Consider the following 24,477-nt stretch of genomic DNA (forward strand, 5'->3'; position numbering starts at 1 on the left):
TTATAACAAGAGAAAACATTCAATTAGTCAAACCTACACCACGTGGTGGCCAGGTCAATGGCAATTTATGCATCTCTAAAAAGGAGACTAGGAGAGATGTATTTACTACTCTACACATACACTTATCAGCCAGAACATTATGACCATCGACCTCCTATTGATATAAATTTGACCAGGTGATAGCAGTGACACCTGGAGAGAAATGACTGCTAGTCAGACATATGCATGGTGCATATAGTCTCAGTGAGTGTGCTGTCCATGAGTAGAATGGGGAAGGCACGCAATGTATCCGAGTTTGACCAAGAGTAGATTATGATGGCCTTGAGGCTCAGCATGAGCATTTTGGAAACTGCATGACCTGATGGGTGGCCAAAGAGTGCTGCAGTGAGTGTCTTCAATACAAGGCGAAACCAAGGTGAAATCATATTCAAATGGTGTGGGGTTGGGCCACCCCTCATTACAGATGTCTCACATCATTGGCTTGGCAGAATGTTAAAACAGGACAGGTGACAAACTGTTGCAGAGCTAACATCATACTTTAATTCTGGACAGAGTACAAGTGTATCTGAACATAAAGTACACCAAACACTCCTAGTAATGGGCCTCTGCAGCCAACGACCCACACATGTGGCATTGTTGACACTACAACATTGGCAACTACAACTGAAACGGACATGTGACCATCGGCACTTGATGGTGGTGCAGTAGCAGAGCATTTTATGGTCTGATGAATCCCAATATCTTCTTCATCATGACAATGGGAAGGTGCGAATCTGTCATCTTCCAGGAGAACTGCTCTTGACACCCGTACTGCAGGACAGAGACAAGCTGGTGGCGGCTACATTATGCTGTGGGGAACATTCACCTCGTCATCCATGTGTCCAGTGGAGCTCGAGCAAGGCACCACGATAACCAAGAAGTACTCTACACTGGTTGCAGACCATGTACACCCCTTCATGACTATCACATTTCCTGATGGCAGTGGCATTTTTCAACAAGATACTGCACCATATCACAAGACCAGGAGTGCAATGGATTGGTTCGAGGAACACAGTGGTGAGTTTCAATTGATGTACTGGCCCCCCAACTCACCATATCTGAATCCAATGGAACACATCTGTGATGAAATTGACTGTGGCGTTAGAGCTCATCGCTGCCCTCCCCTGAATTTACATGAATTAGGTGACTTGGGTTTGCAGATCTGGTGCCAACTCACTCCAGTGACCTACCATGGCCTCATTGCTTCCATGCCATGATGCGTCGCCACTGCTATCCGTGCCGGAGGTGGAGCTGCCGGCTATTTGGTAGGTGGTCATAATGGTCTGGCCGATCAGTGTATACCCCACAAGCCACTGCACAAGGCCTGGAAGAGGATACTTTGAACAGTATTAGTGACTTTCTGTTATGTTCAGGTCACATACATGACATTTAATTTTTTATTATTGCACTCTTCTTAAAATGGAGGACTATTGAATTATTTGCAGTGGTGAGCCAGTACAGGAACAGCACCGTGTGGCAGCACAAGGTAGGTGCTTCTGTGGCCGCAACAGTAATAACTTCCCTTTTACAGTATCTTACACTAATCAAAAAACAAAACCAGTAATAATTTTCCAGATTCTGTGTAAAATTCCATGCACTCATATTTAACTTCTTCAGGTGACTGCCTAGTCCATCTATATGGAGCTTCTAACTGTATGACTGGTCATGAGAAAAATGTGGTCATGATGTTTCCCAACACTGATGGAACACAGACACAGAAAACAGTGCAACACAGGTAAACAATATGGTAACTACAACAGCCCCTAAAGTTTGTTTTGCTGAGGAGGGAGGAGGAGGAGATTAGTGTTTAACGTCCCGTCGACAACGAGGTCATTAGAGACGGAGCACAAGCTCGGGTGAGGGAAGGATGGGGAAGGAAATCGGCCGTGCCCTTTCAAAGGAACCATCCCTGCATTTGCCTGAAGCGATTTAGGGAAATAATGGAAAACCTAAATCAGGATGATCGGAGACGGGATTGAACCGTCGTCCTCCCGAATGCGAGACCAGTGTGCTAACCACTGAGCCACCTCGCTCGGTTCTTTTACTGACATTTGCAGTCAGTTAATGAGCTGAAGTGTAATTCCTGAAAGCGTGAAGTATGTTGTGGTAATATCAATTTATAAAAGTGGAGAAAAGCAACTGCCCTCTAATTATTACACTTTAATATCACATAAGTTTGGCTTCCAAAAGAGATTCTCTACTGAGAGAAAAATGAATAATCTCACAAATATGCTTCTCGTTGAACAAAAAAATAAATAAATAAATAAAAATAAAAATAAAAAAAATACAAAATACAAAACACGACCCTGCTGGCGTTTTCTGTGGTGCTGCAAAGGCCTTTGATTGCATAGATAATGAAATTCTACTACAGAAACTAAAATGGTGTGGTGTTTAAAACATTCCCCTTTGGCATGGATGGAGTTTTATCTTAATCCTAGATGTGTATACCAGGGTCACTCTGATAGTGGAGGTTTTTGTTTGTTACTGTGCATGTGCACCTGCACATACTGCACATACACAACCCACTGCCAGCATTAGGCCTAAATCAGAACTGCAGAGGACGGACTTTTGAAGTTGTGAGATATTATTGTTTAATTAATTTCACAGACATATTTTTTGAAGGTTCACTATAATACTGGTGTACACAATGTGTAAGTTTTCTGTAAGTTATGTGAAAATGGCACATAGGAATGACATTTTACTAATTGAAGATGCCTTACGCGGAACACTGTTAGAAGAATTCAATCGTGAAAGTGACATAAGTGACTTTTGTGATGCAAGTGATTCAGAAGCTGATGCTCCTGCAGCAGTTACTGACAATGGCAGAACTGATTAGTTTGTCACAGGCCAAAGAAGAAAATAGCCATCCCAGGTAAAAAAGGTCACTTTTGGAACACAGCCATCCCTAATAGGGGAGGTCTGCCAATTGCCAAATGTAGTAAATGCATTTCATTACATGAATAGCATCCTCATCTAATTAAACTGCAGACAAAGTCTTTAGATCTGAATCACTTTCAAGTTTCATCATTGAAAAACTTCCATGACAGATTTTACTTGGGCCTAATCTCAAATGCTGGATGCATTAATACTAATATTTATTGAAAAATATATGTCGGTGAAATAAAACACACTTAGTATATGAGAGTCCAATTTCATTACAAAATTTTCTGTATTCAGGCAATTTCTCCAGCAAATAATTGATGGTCACAGTGACCCTGGTGTACAGCTGGTGTGACAATTTCAAGGGTGTACAGTACTAGTCTACCAACAGAAAACAAAAGGTCACATTAACAAATTATAACACAGAAATAGGACTAAATCTGGAGTGGAGAAACATTAAACATGGTGCTCTGCAATATTTGGTTCCTGGTCCACTCCTGTTTTTTGGCCTACTTACACGAGGTACCTGGAGCATTAGAGGACTCTTCAAATATTGTGACATTTGCCAATGATACAAGAATATTGCCAAGGGGTCAAAACACACAATTACCTGACACAGGCAGCAGACTAATGGAACAAGCTAACAACTTATTCACAGCACTTTGACCTTTCATCTTGCAAAGAGTCACATTATGCAGATCCAAACAAACCTAAATGACTTACAGCTAAAAAAAAAGTAGTGAACACGAGACACACACAGGATGAGGCTCCATGCGTGAATCTTCCAGACGTGCAGGATCATAGTAAACTTAAATGCACCAGCATGTGGACAAGTTAACTGGAAAGCTCAGTTCGCCTAGTTTGTACTCAAAAATCCCTCCCACTGTGTTGACCCTCCTACAGGATTGCTAGCATACTTCCACTCAATACGTCCTGTGGTATAAATTTCTTCAGCTAATGTCAAAAATTATTTAGTCTACAGAAGTGCACTGTAAGAATATTTTCTAAAGTTGATAATGAAATATCTCACAAAAGCTCCCTAGAGAACTGGGGGATTCTTACACTTATATACAAATACACACTCTCTGTAATGATATTAGAGGTTAATAACAAGATTAAATGTACAGGGTGTCCCTCTCAAGAGTTGTCAGGCATATCTTCCCTTGCGTTTTGGCAGATATTTACAATTTCATTTTTAGAATGTATAGCTGGAGTCAGCTCTAAGCAAAACTGCTCCTCATGTGGTCCACGCGAAGCCCAATGTCAACAGAAAGCGTCAGATTGCTCGCCATTACAAATTAAATTATTTTTAAAGTGGAATTTTACATGTTCATTCAATTGAGTGGTCCCAAATTACTCTAATGTTATATTCACTTTATTGATATGTACTCCAGCAAAGGCAGCAACATCCTGGACAGCACTAACTGCTACCGCCATGGAGCAGCACTGCTCATTCATGGCTGGCGTACTGGTTATTCTTCATGTTCTACTGTCCCTGTTAATACATATCGATAAAGTAAAATACTGTGTCTGAATAATTTTGGATTGTTCTACCAAAAGGACATCTAAAATTCCCTTTAAAAATAATTTTGTTTGTAACAGAAAACAGACCAACACTTTCTGTCAACACAAGTTTTGCATGAAAGATGTAATGAGCAGTATTCGTTTGGGCTGACTCCAGCCACAAATATATGCTGAAACATCACAGAAAATGCACCTGATGACTCTTAGCAGGGACACCCGGTAGAATGAATTGTGCAAATCACAACCATAATACTAAAAATAAAAATAATTTGCATATAGACAGTGCATACCTCTCTAGTATTTGGATTGGAGGTTTATAATCTGCTGCAGAAGTCAATAACAGGTTACCAGCAGACATCAGGAAGTGTAGTGTTATGAGTATATATGGTAATACTGATGTCTTGCCTGTCCCAGCAACGTCAACTAAATGTTTATAAAATTTTCTTTAAATGTATTCGTGTTAGATTTATTTCCAAATGTTCACACAATTTTATTTGTTTTCTGTTCCATGTGGAGATCATGCCAGTACAGCATCATACTTCTCTGTGGACACAGCATTTTTCAGTGTAGGTTGCCACGATGGTTTAGTAAATGGCCGGTGACTGTGAGAAGGTGGAGTCCACCCTGCTGCGAACCTCATTGTGTTTCATTACAATAACATAGGTCTGCGACATTAAAATTGTTTAAATTTATTAAGAGCTTTTTATAGTGTTTTCAATGCTGATTTCAGGAAAAATAGTGAAAAAATTCCATCATGTACAGTTATTTCACAAACTGCTTGTCTAGTTTTACCTTTTTTCGATATTTCAGCACTCTAGTGAGTTTGAATTTTGGCTTTTAGGATCTCCATAAATTGTTATTTAGCCATTTTTATACTAGATATACGTAAAATAAAGAGTAATTAAGAGAAACAAGCAGTATTTTCTTGTCAGTGCCTGACTGTCATGCTGCCCCTTCCCCCGTCATCACCAAGCAATGAGCTTCTGCTATTGTCCTTCAATTCACAGTACCTCTTCACTCTGTATTGTTCACATATTGTTGTTCCTATCACTTTAAAGTAGTGACTGTTTTCTTGTGTTGTGAAGGTGCTTTATGGACAATGGCTACCACAGGATGTATAAACCTGCCACATTGCTTCTGCTACATTTGTGGTAACTATACCATTAAAAATCAACAAAGAAACATTTCCGATTTTGTTGAAAAAGTATATTTCACCTATTTTGGTATAAAGTTAGGCGATCAAGATAAGCCTTGGGCCCCACACAAAGTTTGTCCAGTGTGTGTTGAGGAACTGAGGCAACGGTTTCAACATAAAAAGCAGTCCTTACGTTTTGGAATATTAATGCTTTGGAGGGAGACTAAAAATCATACTTTCAATTTGATAAACAAAAAGGATATTTCTTACCCTAACATTCAATCAGCCATTTGCCCTGTTGCTCATGGACCTGAAGTATCAATACACTCTCCTCCAGATTCTTTGGATGATATAGATGATCACGAGACATTGGCTCAGCAAGGTGATAGTGAAGAAGACAGAGATGGCTATGATCCTGGCACGACCGATCCCATTCCATTATCACAATCTGAACTGAATGATTCAATTAGAGACCTAGGCCTTTCTAAAGAATTGGCAGAGGTTTTAAGATCTAGATAGAAAGATAAACATATATTGGCTCTGGGTATGTCCTTTTCTTGGTATTGATCAAGGGAAAAGGAGTTTGTATCTTTCTTCAATCAAGAAGGTGACCTGGTGTTCTGCAGTGATGTTCCTGGACTTATGGCATGTTTCAAAATAGAATATGCTCCTGATGGGAGACTTTTTATTGACTCTTCAAAAAGAAGCCTTAAAGCAGTACTTCTACATAATGGCAATAAGTATGCTTCTATACCAGTTGGACACTCGGTTCACTTAAAAGAATGTTACAAAAACCTTGAACTGGTTTTAAGCAAACTCTCCTATTCAGACCACAAATGGACACTATGTGGTGATTTAAAAGTGATTTCAATGCTGCTTGGTCAACAAAGTGGCTATACAAAGTACCCTTGCTTTCTCTGTGAATGGGATAGTAGAGACAGAAAGCAACACTACATAAAAAAAGTTTGGCCCTTGAGAAGAACCTTACAGGTAGGAGTAAAAAATGTTGAGAGGAAAAGCCTTGTGAATCCAAAAAAGGTGTTACTTCCACCACTTCACATTAAGTTGGGTCTGATGAAACAATTTGTTAAGGCATTGCCAAAAGAAGGGGAGTGTTTCAGATATCATTGTGGACAGTTTCCTGGTTCATATGAGGCAAAGCTAAAGGAAAGAATCTTCGTCGGACCAGACATTAGAAAACTAATGACAGATCGCAACTTTGTGGACAAAATGAAAACAAAAGAAAAGGGAGCAACATACATATTTTAAATTAGTTGTTACTGGTTTCCTAGGAAACAAAAGAGATCCAAACTACAAGAGAATCGTCGCAGACATGCTCGACAACTTTACGAAGCTGGGCTGTAACATGAGCATTAAAGTTCATTCTCTCCACTCACATCTTGACTACTTCCCTGCAAACCTTGGTGATGTAAGTGAATAGCAGGGCAAAAAGATTCCACCAAGACATCAAAGAAATGGAAAGAAGATATCACGGAAGATGGAATGTCAACATGATAGCAAACTACTGCTGGGTGATAAAAAGAGATTCAAGAAGTCCACAGCTGGAAAAGCAATAAAAGACGCTTCGTCAGAAAGCGACAGTGTTATTATAAGGATTTATGAGCTTAAAGAGATAGGGAAGTGTACTGGAAATGTAGTTTAGAACATGATTTATAAATAAAATAAAATTTTGTAATGTTGGAAAAAATGTGATAAATTGCTTAAATTTTGTTATTATACCCAAAAATATTCCCTTTTTTGTGAGAAAACCTGGCGTGATAGAAAAAATGGATTGCATTTTTGAAATCAGCACTGAGAAGTACATACAAGTCAGTTATCAAATTTCAAACAATTTTCAAAAAATATTTTTTGCAGACCTGCGTAATTAAAAAACAACTAAATCAATGCTTTTCAGATGAACCTGTAATTGATGCAAGGAATATTTAGTATCCTTTATAAGTTGTTAGAAGGTGGATGTGGTATCACACTGCTAATACTTCAGAGGAATTGTTCCATGTATCAAATAGAAAATAAACTTCAATCAGACAAGAGAGATATATGGGAGTTCTGAATACTTTATTTTGAGAACATTTAATATTCCACAACCCTGTATCTAAAATTAATGGAACAACATTTAAATAAAATTTTGATTGAAAATATAGTCTCAGATACCACCGAGTGAAGAGTACATCATCACTGAAAGGTAGACATCTCCGACTTAATGATCTGACAGTTCATTCTTCAAGCACAATTAAATAACGCTGTTCTCTGCTGAGAATTGCTCACAGAACCTGCATATTTACGAGGAGAATATGCCAAAGCAGTATGAAATCTTGTACTTTTTAGGGAAAAAAGATAATTAATTCACTATAAAATACTTCCAGGTTTCATCGAGTTTCCTAGGAGTCTGATGCCAATGAATTAATACCTGCTGCAGAAAGAACAAAACATCAAGTTCAAAAGAAACACTACAGCAGGAAATTGAGAGTAACAAGGTATTCAAAAATATAGCAAAAAGTTACCTCACAAGCCACTTCTTCTGCAATTTATCAGACTATTTGGGTTCAGGCACGTAAATTCTGCTTAACTCTAAGCAGGGTATGTTACAGTTAAATACAAAATGAAGTATACAGGTCAGAGAAAAACAACATGATAATAAAATGACAGCCAACCAGTGACAAGCACACAGTAGTTTCTCTGGCAAACAGACATGTTTGGGTATGTCTAGCAGTGTGGTTTTTTTCAATCATTTGTTCAATGATGTCAACTTTGTAGCAATGTCGACCACAGGCATTTCAATCACTTCCAGCAATATTTCAGAGAAAAAAGATTGTTTGAAATTTAATGTTTATGTTTTACATTTTACTATTGTCTTAGTTCACACTGTCTGATCTACTGTAGTTGTTAGAATAAAGGTTACTTCATGCTCTCTGTACATTATCAAAAATTAAAACAAGTGGCCTTTTGATTTCACAATTGACAACATTGCACCTTACAGCAAAAACACATGGACTACCTTACTGCAGTGCTGTCTCTGCAGTACAGCTCATCATCTTAACAAAATAATAACATTACGGCACTTTTAGAACAGTTGATATAATAGAAAGGCTATATTCAGTAAATATGGCAGAAAATCTACATCTGACCTAACCAGCAATGAATACGAATTTAAGAGTTGTCTAGCTTTCACTGCTCAGCTGAAGCCATCATCTTGAGCAAATTTTTAGTAACTACACTCCTTGACATAACAGGTATCAGCTGTGGCAAGTTACTTTAAATGCACACACTTCCACCTACTTGTCACTGATTAATTGTCATTTTATGGCTGTATGTCCTCAATGGTGCATCTCCAAACTACAGTTATTTGGAAGAGCTCAGGAAAAGATAGATTATAAGTAGAAGCAACTGTCAAACTGTACTGTAGTACACTGTTCTGAACACTACTTCCCCATCTACAGTCTAAGCATGAAACTTCCCAGTGCTGAAGATAGGAGAAACTCTAATCATTGTGCAACTTACTTTTCACACATACAGAGTGAAACTAAAGATGAAAGCTGTATTAAGTGCCAATATCACAAAAAAGGACAAAAAGAAAATTAAAAAACACTTCTCAATTTGTTGTCTTGTACTTCATTGGATTACCACTCTGTTGACATTGTACTGGTAAAACTTGGCACTTAAGTCCACAAATGGGGCAGTAGCATGCAGAGCACTGTTCGTTTACAGAATGTACATAGGCAACACCAGTTTCACACAGCTGATGGGAGTATAGATGTAGACAGCCAAAGAGATGAAAACTTCCTGGCAGATTAAAACTGTGTGCCGGACCGAGACTCGAACTCGGGACCTTTGCCTTTCATGGGCAAGTGCTCTACCAACTGAGCTACCCAAGCACGACTCACACCCCCTCCTCACAGCTTTACTTCTGCCAGTACCTTGTCCCCTACCTTACGAACTTCACAGAAGCTTTCCTGCGAACCTTGCAGAACTAACACTCCTGAAAGAAAGGATATTACAGAGACATGGCTTAGCCACAGCCTAGAGGATGTTTCCAGAATGAGATTTTCACTCTGCAGCGGAGTGTGTGCTGATATGAAACTTCCTGGGAGATTAAAACTGTGTACCGGACTGAGACTCGAATTCGGGACCTTTGCCTTTCACGCGCAGGTGCTCTACCAACTGAGCTACCCAAGCACAACTCACGCCCGGTCCTCACAGCTTTACTTCTGCCAGTACCTCGTCTCCGACCTTCCAAACTTAACAGAAGCTCTCCTGCGAACCTTGCAGAACTAACACTCCTGAAAGAAAGGATATTATGGAGACATGGCTTAGCCACAGCCTAGGGGATGTTTCCAGAATGAGATTTTCACTCTGCAGCGGAGTGTGTGCTGATATGAAACTTCCTGGCAGATTAAAACTGTGTGCCGGACCGCGACTTGAACTCAGGACCTTTGCCTTTCACATGCAAGTGCTCTACCAACTGAGCTACCCAAGCACGACTCACGCCCCGTCCTCACAGCTTTACTTCTGTTAGTACCTCGTCTCCTACCTTCCAAACCTTGGGTAGCTCAGTTGGTAGAGCACTTGCCCGCAAAAGGCAAAGGTCCCGAGTTCGAGTCTCAGTCCGGCACACAGTTTTAATCCACCAGGAAGTTTCATATCAGCGCACACTCCGCTGCAGAGTGAAAATCTCATTCTGGAAACATCCCCTAGGCTGTGGCTAAGCCATGTCTCCACAATATCCTTAATTTCAGGAGTGCTAGTTCTGCAAGGTTCGCAGGAGAGCTTCTGTTAAGTTTGGAAGGTAGGAGACGAGGTTCTGGCAGAAGTAAAGCTGTGAGGACAGGGCGTGAGTCGTGCTTGGGTAGCTCATTTGGTAGAGCAGTTGCCCGCGAAAGGCAAAGGTCCTGAGTTCGAGTCTCGGTCCGACACACAGTTTTAATCTGCCAGGAAGTTTCATATCAGCGCACACTCTGCTCCAGAGTGAAAATCTCATTCTGGAGCCAAAGAGATGTTCACTGTAACAGTTATGACACTTGCAGCACAATCTGAGATCTTGGTTATATGGAAAAGTGCCAATTTTGCTGGAAGATGGTAAAGTCATCAAATGTAAATATTACATTATCAAGATTGAGGCAATAGGCTGATATATAATTTGGCCTGAGACCTGCATTTGCCACTGGCAATATGTGTTCCATATTCAACACTCATCATCATGACAATATGCAAACCAGACTTTGTGGTTGGTTCATGCAGTTCTATTTTCTGAAGAAAGATGTCATTGCCAATATCAGAAAAGCCTCTTTTACACAAGTGATTCTTGCCTTATTTGACTAGCAGTGGCAAATGAGTCTACTGCAGCAGACTTGGTGAAGTCAATGAATGTGATACAAGAAGAAACTATTTATTGGATTACAGATCATGATGTCGAAATGATCTGCAGTGTGTTAAAAGATTGAAGTTAGATCAAATGGTGATAATTTAGCTGGGATTTGGCAAGCCCAACAGTTGTGATGATATGACAAAAAGCTTGGCAACATTTACCAAACAGTTCAAGTAGTTATTCAGAAGATGGTCAGTCATCACAGGTTATATACATACATCTTATATTACTCCATATAGTCTTTTCAGCTATACATCGTGTGATAGAAATTTGTTTTGATGATTATGACAGCTGCATTTTTAGAATACGCGGCACATTTTTTCCTTTGCATTGATGTTATGATTTGATACAATTGTTTCTACTTTTTGCTATGAAATACATTGTACAATGCCCTGCTCTCACATTAGTCGTCTATTTACAACCATCTACTGACACTCTGCTCCATTCCCATCACATCTCATGCAAGCACTGTTAGATTTTCTCCATCACATATGTAAGTAATCACACTCCCCTGATATAAACTCTTGTCAAGTTGCACAGCCTGACAAAATAAAGCAAAACACCCAAAAGGTGAGGGGAAACAAAATAAAACTTCATCGGTTGAGAGGAAATATAATGTTATTTTATTCATTACGAAATCAAGTCAAATTTACAAAAACTTGGCAATATGTGACTACTAATCAGTATGACGTTGTACCCCATCTGGCCTGGATGGATGCATTGAGTTGATTGGGAAGAATGTCCTCTCCTCAGGCAAAGTGGCCAATAAATCTTGTTACTCATCCTCGATATTCTGATTACTAGCACCAGGGTTGTAGTCGACATCCAAGCGGACCCACAGATTAGAGAATATTGATAACAGGGGAACCTCAACATCACACACATTGTTTATACAGAAATTTGCCGTGTGTGGATGAGCATTGTCCTGCTGATAAATGGCACCACAATACTATCACTTAAGAGGTAACACGTCAGAATGCAGGATGTCCATGATGTATTGCTATAATGTCAGAGTTTCTTCAGTCACTACCAGCCATGACCTGAAGTCATACTCCACGGCTCCCACACAGTTGCTGTTGCTGTTGTTGTTGTGTACTTCAGTCCTGAGACTGGTGTGATGCAGCTCTCCATGCTACTCTATCCTGTGCAAGCTTCTTCATCTCCCAGTACCCACTGCAACCTACATCCTTCTGAATCTGCTTAGTGTATTCATCTCTTGGCCTCCCTCTGCGATATTTACCCTCCACGCTGCCCTCCAATACTAAATTGGTGATCCCTTGATGCCCCAGAACAAGTCCTTCCAACCAATCTTTTCTTCTAGTTAAGTTGAGACACAAATTTCTCTTCTCCCCAGTTCTATCCAGTACCTCCTCATTAGTTATGTGATCTACCCATCTAATCATCAGCATTCTTCTGTAGCACCACATTTCGAAAGCTTCTATTCTCTTCTTGTCCAAACTATTTATTGTCCATGTTTCACTTCCATACATGCTACACTCCATACAAATACTTTCAGGAACGACTTCCTGACACTTAAAATCTATACTCAATGTTAACAAATTTCTTTTCTTCAGAAACACTTTCCTTGCCATTGCCATTCTACATTTTATATCCTCTCTACCTCGACCATCATCAGTTATTTTGCTCCCCAAATAGCAAAACTCCTTTACTACTTTAAGTGTCTCATTTCCTAATCTGATTCCCTCAGCATCACCCGAATTAACTCGACTACGTTCCATTATTCTCGTTTTGCTTTTGTTGATGTTTGTATTATAGCCTCCTTTCAAGACACTGTCCATTTCATTCAACTGCTCTTCCAAGTCCTTTGCTGTCTCTGACAGAATTACAATGTCATCGGCGAACCTCAAAGTTTTTATTTCTTCTCCATGGATTTTAATACGTACTCAGAATTTTTCTTTCATTTCCTTTACTGCTTGCTCAATATACAGATTGAATAACATCAGGGATAGGCTACAACCCGGTCTCACTCCCTTCCCAACCACTCCTTCCCTTTCATGCCCCTCGACTCGTGTAACTGTCATCTGGTTTCTGTACAAATTGTAAATAGCCTTTCGATCCCTGTATTTTACCCCTGCCACCTTCAGAATTTGAAAGAGAATATTTCAGTCCACATTGTCAAAAACTTTCTCTAAGTATACAAATGCTAGAAACGTAGGTTTGCCATCCCTTAACCTATTTTCTAAGATAAGTCGTAGGGTCAGTATTGCCTCATGTGTTCCAATATTTATATGGAACCCAAACTGATCTTCCCCGAGGTCGGCTTCTACCAGTTTTTTCATTCATCTGTAAGGAATTCACGATAGTATTTTGCAGCTGTGACTTATTAAACTGATAGTTTGGTAATTTTCACGTCTGTCAACATCTGCTTTCCTTAGGATTGGAATTATTAAATTCTTCTTGAAGTCTGAGGGTATTTCGCCTGTCTCATACATCTTGCTCACCAGATGGTAGAGTTTTGTCAGGGCTGGCTCTCCCAAGGCTGTCAGTAGTTCTAATGGAATGATGTCTACTCCCGGGGCCTTGTTTTGGCTTAGGTCTTTCAGTGCTCTGTCAAACTCTTCACGCAGTATCATATCTCCCGTTTCATCTTCATCTACACCCTCTTCCATTTCCATAATATTATCCTCAAGTACAATGCCCTTGTATAGAACCTCTATACACTCCTTCCACCTTTCTGCTTTCCCTTCTTTGCTTAGAAATGGGTTTCCATCTGAGCTCTTGATATTCATACAAGTGGTTCTCTTTTCTCCCAAGGTTTCTTTAATTTTCCTGTAGGCAGTATCTATCTTAGCCCTAGTGAGATATGCCTCTACATCCTTACATTTGTCCTCTAGCCACGTTGCTTAGCCATTTTGCTCTTCCTGTCGATCTCATTTTTGAGACATTCCTATTCCTTTTTTCCTGCTTCATTTACTGCATTCTTATATTTTCTCCTTTCATCAATTAAAATCAATATTTCTTCTGTTACCCAAGGATTTCTAGCGGCCCTCGTCTTTTTGCCTACTGCCTTCACTATTTCATCCCACACAATATCAGGAGTAATTCCAATGTGCCTCTGCAAAACACTGTATGAATAGGACTGCTCCTCATGTCACTGCCACACCAGCTGACAATGGTCACATGGGATAGTGCTGGACTGTTAATCATCACTGAACTCAATACAATGCCATTTCTTAGTGGCAGCCTATGCATGGGACAGTAATTCCCTAGTTCATCTGCTATTAGCCTCTGAACAATGGTGTGGGGTGACACAGATGTTGCACGGAGTCCATTACTTGTTTCTGGATGGCAGGTGCAATAAAGGGCTTTAGAAAATGCGTTTATTGTACAAGAATTTGATCCTCCCTTGGGGTGGTTACAGGTGGACGATAGCAACTTAAATGATGAGCCCACCTGTGCTCATGTTCCCATGCAATGCAACATTGGGCCACTGTCATATCCGAATGCCTCAAAGTCTCGATACAGGACAATTTAACCAGCTGGCCAAATGGCGACCCACAGTAAGGCCACTCTGCAACTCTGCCAGGTTCTGGTAGTGCTGTGTCACACGAGTATGCAGCATCTCCATGTTCTTTACAGTTATCATTAAACATCTGACATTGTTCTTGCTCCTCAAAAACCTGACCACACTTGGTAAAACACTAAACATAAACCACATTAATGTACTGTAGTGGCCATTCTCCCTGTCACAGATAAATCCAACTCTTATCATTTACATACTGCCTGCTGGTGTGCACATGGACCAAGATACATTGACATCTGACCATGTCTTCTGGGTGCTGCAGTTATTTTGTCAGGTAGTGTATAGAAAGTGCTTTACAGCTCCTCATTTCCTTAATTTCAAGAGTTTCAGTTTTTCTGTTCCTTGAATACACTCTGTATCTTCTACAGATTTAAATACTTTCCAGTAAAGTGAGTTACAATGTCAATGTTAACGAAAACATAAGTCATATTTTCCAAGTAGGCCTAGTGCTTCTCACAAATATGTTTGAACGCTTTTCTTCTTCTAAAATGTATGCCAGCACAAAAACACTGCATAAACCTACACAATTAAATGTTTATAATTTATAAAGCCACACACAAACCTATTCCACTCCTTATTCACACAGGATGCTTGTATCAATGATACAACATCAACATAATGACATATGTACTCCTGTAATTCCACTGGAAGAAAGACTAGTATGTCATGATGAAAGTATTTGTGCACTTCTTTAAATATTTTGTAGCGTACTTCTGGAGTTGTTCCTTCTAAAAGAAAGCCAAAAAACTTCACCTGCTCATCAAGTGACAATGACTTAAATTTAGTTTGCGCCTCTATGATCCACTTTTCAGCAGACTCATTACGTTCACCATCTGGAACAAAAGAAAGAAAAAGATATATCATCAATGAGCAAAGAAGTCTGATATCAAAGCAATGGGATGAGGTCTTACAACAAAATAGTCTAATTCGAGCAACTGAAACTGAAGTAATGATGTTAAGATAAAATAACAGGAACAGAAAGCTGGCAACAGTGATAGATGGAGCAATTACTTCCCTGCAACTCTCACTATTAGGGTTCAAATACTAAAATAAGAGCAGAATGTGACAATACAGTATTATAATTGATGTACCTCTGTGTACAGAAACTTCTTGCCCAATATGACTTTAGAAATGTGTAACCAATCTCCACAAGACCAAAATACCATCACACCGCTTCTGGTCAAAACATCTTTAGAATCTGAGTAATCCTGTGATCATTTAAAAAAAGTATATTTCATATGGCACTGATAGCTGGTATACCTACAGGGTAGCTTCAGCCACTTGTCCAAAGGGTATTCGTTCTTCCTTGACGCACGTTGGCCTCTTCCTTGGCAGATGGCTGATAGTTACAGTATTATACGTATGTTTGTAGAGTGTAGAAGAATGTAATGGATGTGTGTGTAGTGTAGTGTACCATTGTGTTATGTTTGCATTATATGAGGATGATGAGAGAAGGGGGAGGGTGAAACCCAGTGTCTGCACATAGCCTACTCCTTGCAAAGAGCACTGAGGAGGGCTCCAAGCTTAACACCCCAATTCAACAAACAGATCACTATCAAACATGTCACAGGCCCTCACTTCATAAGTAACAGTTGAGAGATTTGGAATTTAACCCAGGACATTGGTGCAAAGACTGCTTATCAGGAATTTCATGCCACAATCTCTTTTCCTCTTGCTAGTCAACTACTGGCAGTGAAAATTTCATCCAACATACGGATTCGAACCAGTTTACTTCCGAGTCTGGAAGTCAGAATAAGTGGTAACATGCAAGGAAGGACGATTAAAGTTTAGTGCTCCCATTGACAACACAGTCAGTAGAGAGCACACACAAGCATGGTTTAGGGAAGGATATGGAAGTAAATTGATCATATCCTATTCGAATAAGCAACCCGGCATTTGAGTTACATGATTTAGGGAAACTACATAAGACCTAAACCTGGATGGTATATGGGGATTTGAACTTTGGTTGTCTCTATATGAGTTCACTGTCTCAAATATTTGGCCACTTTGCCTGGTGGTAGTAGGCATTTGCAAGTAATCCAAGAAAATTCTGAGTTAGGAACAGCAGCATTATGTGGGCCATAAGGAAGAGCTTTGGGGACCACACGACAAACTCACTGATTCAATGATGATAATGCTGAAGAACTACAAGCTTTATGAGTACATACAAAACTTCCTGCAGCAGTATTTGCAGAGAAACTAGTATATTCTGTGCTGCAGCAGATTGTTATCATAGACAAGAATTTGTGGCATCTGAATAATGTGTTCATGAGAGTGATTGTACCAAGACAATCAATAGTATGGTAAACAAAACAAGTACACATTTCCACAAAAGTGGTAGAGTATTGAGAAGCTACAATTTTCTACACTTTTCACTTAGGCCTGTGAGAAAGAGAAGTGTGGCTCAATTGGTGCATGGCAAAAGTAAGACTGCAAATCACAGGTCCATATTTCACGCTGGAGTTGGTCTTAGATTTTATTCAGCTGACGTTCACATCTTAATGTGCTTTGCATACATCAAAAAAATAAACATACACTGTAACTGAGGTGTCACATTAAATTATAGATTCTTCTATTAGGGATGGGGTCAGTCAGTTCTTAGATCAGAAGAAAGCCATGGCATACTTTCAATATGACTGTGCCTAATTAATCACTACAGTGTTCAAATTGAATAGTGTAGGTCTGCTTTATTTTGCTGCTTATCAATCTAGGAAGGCATGAAACCTGTCAATATGAAGATATTTCAGTTTATTGGTGATTGTGCTGTCAATATATGTGGCAGTAATCATTACGTGACTAGTGTAGGTGAGGCAGACAAGGTAAGCATTTATGATAATGAAATCTTATCATGTGATGTGGCTTATGTGAGTCCTTTGGAATCAGCTTAACTGCTGCAGGAAATATTCAGATCTAGATTAACCATGTGCTTGTGGGATACATGTAAAGAGTTTGTGACCACAACAGAACTAATAAAATTTTCAATCATTAATGAGAGTGTTAGTGGCAGTCATGACACAAATGAAAAGCAATGGCTGCTTTCTGTTCCAGGAAACTAGATGAGGGGGTGAAGTACTGAAGCAGGTCCAATGAGCTGAGTGATGGAAAATGTGTCCAGAAAGTAAAGCATCCTTTTTTTCTGGCAGTCCTATTAGCCCCAGAGCATTTGGACAGGTCGGGTTAATTATAGGACTCTTGGCTTTTCAACATTTCCTTACTAAATTCCCTCTGAGCTCTAGGAGCAGCCAATTAGTCATTTCCATGAACATCCCAATACTACATGCATCACATTGCACAATGGGGCCAACATACTAACAAAGATGCACAACTGTGTTCTTTGCTAAACTCAACAGAAGTCTTGCCAATACTTGCCAAATGATACGGAAAACCTACGGGTACTTTGCTTTGGAGCATGAAGTCATTTAAGGAAGTCTAGGAAGTTGTTAAGGCTTGTATCCCCCTCCCATTCCTTCCCTGACACCAACGCCTCCTCCTCCTCCGACAAAGACTGTTGGTGGATGAGGTGCATATGTAGTGTTCCGAGTCTACGTGTAACTACATAACATCGTTATGTGATGGAGAAAATGCATCGCCGTTTCTGGATCCAGTATAGCCCCTTATGGATTGATTGCTCCTGGTGCCAACATTAAGTAGTTTATATTAATAAGTCACAGTTGTGGAGGCAGATGTCAGTGATACTGATGCCCTGGAGCCCACAGCAGATATGATCCTGTCGATTGTGATGGCAAAGAGCATGACACTCTGTTTTCTACTCCCTACTCCTTAGTCCACCTCTACTCCCCAACCCCTTGCCTCATGGCTCATATCCCTGCAACAGGCCTAGATAAACGACCTGTTCCACTCGCCCTCCCTCTACCACCTATACCAGTCCCGTCAAAGGCATCTCCTACCTGGTCAAAAGCAATGCTACCAGTGAAAGCAGCCATGTGGTCTTCAAACTAAGCTTTTTTACTCCTTACTACGTGGGCATGACAACTACTAGGCTGTCTGCCTGCATGCATGGCCACCACCAATGGCCATGAGAGAGCTGGACCACCCAGTTGCTGAACATGGTGTCCAACACAATGTGCTTTACTTCAACGAATACTTCACAGCCTGTGTCATCTAAATCGTTCCTACCAACAACAGCTTTCCTCAGATGAATATGTGGGAACTCTCCCAACAACATATCCTTTGTTCCCATAACCCCTGGTCTCACCCTTCACCCTACCCTCTCCCTGCTTCCTCTCCAGCACTACACACAGCTTCTATTCTGCCAACACACCTACAGTCTTTCCCTCTTTTCTCTTTCTCTTCCTCTCATGCCCCATTTGGATTCCCCATCTCCTTCCCTCCAGCAAAGCAACCTACTTCTGCACCTAGCAGCACTATCCTGTCCACGTCATGACCCTCCACACTCTCACAGGTAGCGCACCATCTTCCCCCACCCTACCCTGTTACCCTTCCCCTTCCCTGCACCATGCCATCTGCTTAACCCCACCACCCACCCTACATTGCTGGTCATGTCAGAGGCAGTCACAGGTCACAACTGGGCCACAGAGGCACGACACAGTGGCCATGTCCATGTGAATTGTGAATGTGTGTGTGTGTGTGTGTGTGTGTGTGTGTGTAAGTACAATCTAACTTCTGCACCATTTCAGTGCAGTAATGTGTTCATTGTAAATAACTATTATAGTAGTTGTATTACACATTTATTACCTTATAAATAAATTTTAAAAAAAATATTTTAAATTCAGTACATTATTGTAAAATGACTCATTCATGTAGTGTTCATTAAAAAATGACGATCATTCCACTTGGGACCTGTGGAATGGTACATTAGCTTATTTGTTTCAGTTGTAAATATTTGTCATGTATTGTTGTTTTTCTGACATGTTCTACATCCTGGAGGACCTCCTCATTGCAGGTCAATTGGAATGAAAGTTAATCTAATCTAATCTAATCTATGTACATTCTGTATGTGAAAATATGTGCACTGACATCCATGAAACTCAATAACATTGATGTTTAACAACTTCCGAGTGGTCGCAATATATAAGATGAATGAAGATTTTAACTGAACTGTGTTGTAATTAACAAAGTGTGTCGTGTCATTGTCATTGGAGTGAACTTGGACACAGTGATTCTCATTATTGGCTGATTTAACTGAATTACCACAGTGTATTTTTCTCTGATAAATTACTACAGAATAGTTCTAAGTGTGAACTGTGACTTTTTGTGTAAATCTGAACTGCTTTTTGTGCCTAAAATAGAATAATTACCTTTGCCACTGAATTCTTGATAGTAAATGTAGGTGCTGATCTGCTTCTACACAATGATATAGTTTTCTGTAATACGTAAGTTGTTCATTGTCAATAATACTGAACTTTCAGAGGAATAAAGGTGTCTGTAGGTGCAATTCAAATTGTTGTTGTTGTTATGGTCTTCAGTCCTGAGACTGGTTTAATGCAGCTCTCCATGCTACTTTATCCTGTGCAAGTTTTTTCATCTCCCAATACTTACTGCAACCTACATCCTTCTGAATCTGCTTAGTGTATTCATCTCTTGGTCTCCCTCTACAATTTTTACCCTCCAACACTAAATTTGTGATTCCTTGATGCCTCAGAACATGTTCTACCAACCGGTCCCTTCTTCTTGTCAAGTTGTGCCACAAACTCCCCTTCTCCCCTATTCTATTCAGTAGCTCCTCATTAGTTATGTGATCTACCCATCTAATCTTCAGCATTCTTCTGTAGCACCACATTTCGAAAGCTTCTATTCTCTTCTTGTCTAAACTATTTATCATCCACGTTTCACTTCCATACATGGCTACGCTCCATACAAATACTTTCAGAAACGACTTCCTAACACATAAATCTATACTTGATTTTAAAAAATTTCTCTTCTTCATAAACGCTTTCCTTGCCATCGCCAGTCTACATTTTATATCCTCTCTACTTCGACCATCATCAGTTATTTTGCTCCCCAAATAGCAAAAACTCCTTTACTACTTTAACTGTCTTGTTTCCTAATCTAATTCCCTCAGCATCACCCGACTTAATTCGACTACATTCCATTATCCTCGTTTTGCGTTCGTTGATGTTTATATTATATCCTCCTTTCAAGACACTGTCTATTCCGTTCAACTGCTCTTCCAAGTCCTTTGCTGTTTCTGACAGAATTAAATTACAATGTCATCGGTGAACCTCAAAGCTTTTATTTCTATCCCATGGATTTTAATACCTACTCCAAACTTTTCTTTCGTTTCCCTTACTGCTTGCTCAATATACAGATTGAATAGCATCATGGAGAGGCTACATCCCTGTCTCACTCCCTTCCCAACCACTGTTTCCTTTCAAGTCCCTCGACTCTTATAACTGCCATCTGGTTTCTGCACAAATTGTAAATAGCCTTTCGCCTCCTGTATTTTACCCCTGCCACCTTCAGAATTTGAAAGAGAGTATTCCAGTCAACATTGTTACAAGCTTTCTCTAAGTCTACAAATACTAGAAATGTAGGTTTGCCTTTCCTTAATCTTTCTTCTAAGATAAGTCGTAGAGCCAGTATTGCCTCACATGTTTCAATATTTCTACGGAATCCAAGCTGATCTTCCCCGAGGTCGGCTTCTACCAGTTTTTCCATTCGTCTGTAAAGAATTCGCGTTAGTATTTTGCAGCTGTGACTTATTAAACTGATAGTTCGGTAATTTTCACATCTGTCAACACCTGCTTTCTTCAGGATTGGAATTATTATATTATTCTTGAAGTCTGAGGGTATTTCGCCTGTCTCATACATCTTGCTCACCAGATGGTAGAGTTTTGTCAGGGCTGGCTCTCCCAAGGCCATCAGTAGTTCTAATGGAATGTTGTCTACTCCTGGGGCCTTGTTTCGACTCAGGTCTTTCACTGCTCTGTCAAACTCTTCACGCAGTATCATATCTCCCATTTCATCTTCATCCACATCCTCTTCCATTTCCATAATATCGTCCTCAAGTACATCGCCCTTGTATAGACCCTCTATATACCCCTTCCACCTTTCTGCTTTTACTTCTTTGCTTAGAACTGGATTTCCATCTGAGCTCTTGATATTCATACAAGTGGTTCTCTTTTCTCCAAAGGTCTCTTTAATTTTCCTGTGTGCATTATCTATCTTACCCCTAGTGATATAAGCCTCTACATCCTTACATTTGTCCTCTAGCCATCCCTGCTTAGCCATTTTGCACTTCCTGTCGATCTCATTTTTGAGACGTTTGTATTCCTTTTTGCCTGCTTCATTTACTGTATTTTTATATTTTCTCCTTTCATCAATTAAATTCAATATTTCTTCTGTTACCCAAGGATTTCTACTAGCCCTCATCTTTTTACCTACTTGATCCTCTGCTTTCTTCACTACTTCATCCCTCAGAGCTACCCATTCTTCTTCTACTGTATTTCTTTCCCCATTCGTGACAATTGTTGTTCCCTTATGGTCTCCATGAAACGATGTACAACCTCTGGTTTAGTCAGTTTATCCAGGTCCCATCTCCTTAAATTCCCATCTTTTTGCAGTTTCTTCAGTTTTAACCTACATTTCATAACCAATAGATTGTGGTCAGAGTCAACATCTGCCCCTGGAAATGTCTTACAATTTAATACCTGGTTCCTAAATCTCTGTCTTACCATTATATAATCTATCTGATACCTTCTAGTATCTCCAGGATTCTTCCATGTGTACAACCTTCTTTTATGATTCTTGAACCAAGTGTTAGCTATGATTAAGTTATGCTCTGTGCAAAATTCTACCAGATGGCTTCCTCTTTCATTTCTTTCCCCCAATCCATATTCACCTACTATGTTTCCTTCTCTCCCTTTTCCTACTCTCGAATTCCAGTCACCCATGACTATTAAATTTTTGTCTCCCTTGACTCCCTGAATAATTTCTTTTATCTCATCATACATTTCATGAATGTCTTCATCAGCTGCAGAGCTAGCTGGCATATAAACTTGTACTACGGTAGTAGGTGTGGGCTTCATGTCTATCTTGGCCACAATAATGCGTTCACTATTCTGTTTGTAGTAGCTTACCCGCACTCCTATTTTTTTATTCATTATTAAACCTACTGCTGCATTACCCCTATATGATTTTGTATTTATAACCCTGTATTCACCTGACCAAAAGTCTTGTTCCTCCTGCCCTGAACTTCACTAATTCCCACTATATCTAACTTTAACCTCTCCATTTCCCTTTTTCAATTTTCTAACCTACCTGCCCGATTATGGGATCTGACATTCCACGCTCTGATCCGTAGAATGCCAGTTTTCTTTCTCCTGATAATGACGTCCTCTTGAGTTGTCCTCACCCGGAGATCCAAATGGGGGACTATTTTACCTCCGGAATATTTTACCGGAGAGGACGTCATTATCATTTAACCAATACAGTAAAGCTGCATGCCCTCGGGAAAAATTACAGCTGTAGTTTCCCCTTGCTTTCAGCCGTTCGCAGTACTAGCACAGCAAGGCTGTTTTGGTTAGTGTTACAAGGCCATCTCAGTCAATCATCCAGACTGTTGCCCCTGCAACTACTGAGAAGGCTGCTGCCCCTCTTCAGGGACCACATGTTTGTCTGGCCTCTCAACAGATACCCCTCCATTGTGGTTGCACCTACGGTACAGCCATCTGTATCGCTGAGGCACACAAGCCTTCCCACCACCGGATTATACTCTTGGAAAATCAAACAGATGTCAAACCCAGCAGCAGATGTCAGAAAAAGAAGATTAAAGTTCTACACCTACAAGACCCAGCAACAGAATTTTGACACGAGTACAAGTGGTCAAGTCAACAGTACCATGGATTGTACAAGTCAAACTCGATCTAGCAAAAACACAAATCAGTTCTATAGAAACTGATGACAGATACATATAGTGAGACAAGATCTATAAGTGGAATGTCAGGTCAAGGAATGAAGTCCCAAAGAAATCAGGGACAAAGGGGATTTAGGATGGAAAGATACTCTATGGAGAAACAATGAGAGAATTTTGGAGGATCAGCAGCAATTTTCAATGAGGCAGAATGCTTTGCGTGATACTACAGGGTCTCGATGCAAATAATAATAATAATAATAATAATAATAATAATAATAGGCCTCTGGTATGTTCTGCCAGCCATAAAAGGCAATGAAAAGAACAAACCACTAACCTCATAAACATGGCAAACAAAAGTTGTGTGGTGCACCAACACAGGGTACTTCTTGACAGTGCCCAACAAATGAACATCAGCAGAATGGATGGTACTACTACTCAGTTTGCATACGATTCCAGTAACTGGTATCAGCGATGTTCAGACCACAGAAGTGTCACACACACAGAAGTGTCAAATTATGTTATGCATTTTCTTGAGCACACACCATCATACATTCATTTAGACTTACAGCTTCAAGGTTACCAGAAGTTTGTGCTACTGAGGAATGGCAGCAAAAATCAGGTCAGTAACACTATAGGTCCTCAATAAAGAATAGGCGCTTACATTGTGTAGACAGACTGGAGGCAACAGAAACCAATACATTAATACTATGTAATGTGCATCCGCAGCACATGTGGCCTATGTTCGAAGGAAAGGTTATGCTGGTCTCTACAATACTAAAAATTCCAGGTTAGTCCCCCATTCTCATCTCCAGCACTGCCAAGGGGAAGATGGTCATGAGAAAAAGACTGAATAACCAACAAAAGTGTGGAATGTCAGAAGTCCGAATGTGGTATGCAAGCAAGAAAATTTGAAAAGGAACATGCAGACTCAGTCTAGATATTAGGGTCAATGAGTGAAATTTAAAGATGAAATCAAACAATAGAAATTCCAGGACCAAACATCAACAACATAAAAAGGGTAGATTCCTACTCACTGTAAAGATGACATTGCAGACAAGCACGATGAAAAGATTGCTGCACATATTCTTTCGGCCAAAGCCTTCTTCAGAAAACACACACACACACACATATTCACA

General features: G+C 39.9%; 1 protein-coding gene across 1 annotated transcript in view; it reads right to left on the bottom strand.

Annotated features, from left to right (window-relative positions):
• LOC126094987 (F-box/WD repeat-containing protein 2-like) overlaps positions 1-24,477 on the bottom strand; it is a 130,867-nt gene that overhangs the window by 91,831 nt on the left and 14,559 nt on the right. Inside the window, exon 2 of the mRNA XM_049909641.1 lies at positions 15,068-15,338. Within this exon, the coding sequence (XP_049765598.1) occupies positions 15,068-15,338 (271 nt within the window). The remainder of the gene's footprint in view (positions 1-15,067; positions 15,339-24,477) is intronic.

The sequence above is a fragment of the Schistocerca cancellata genome, chromosome 8 (assembly GCF_023864275.1).
Source record: "Schistocerca cancellata isolate TAMUIC-IGC-003103 chromosome 8, iqSchCanc2.1, whole genome shotgun sequence".
Taxonomy (NCBI): Eukaryota; Metazoa; Arthropoda; class Insecta; order Orthoptera; family Acrididae; genus Schistocerca; species Schistocerca cancellata.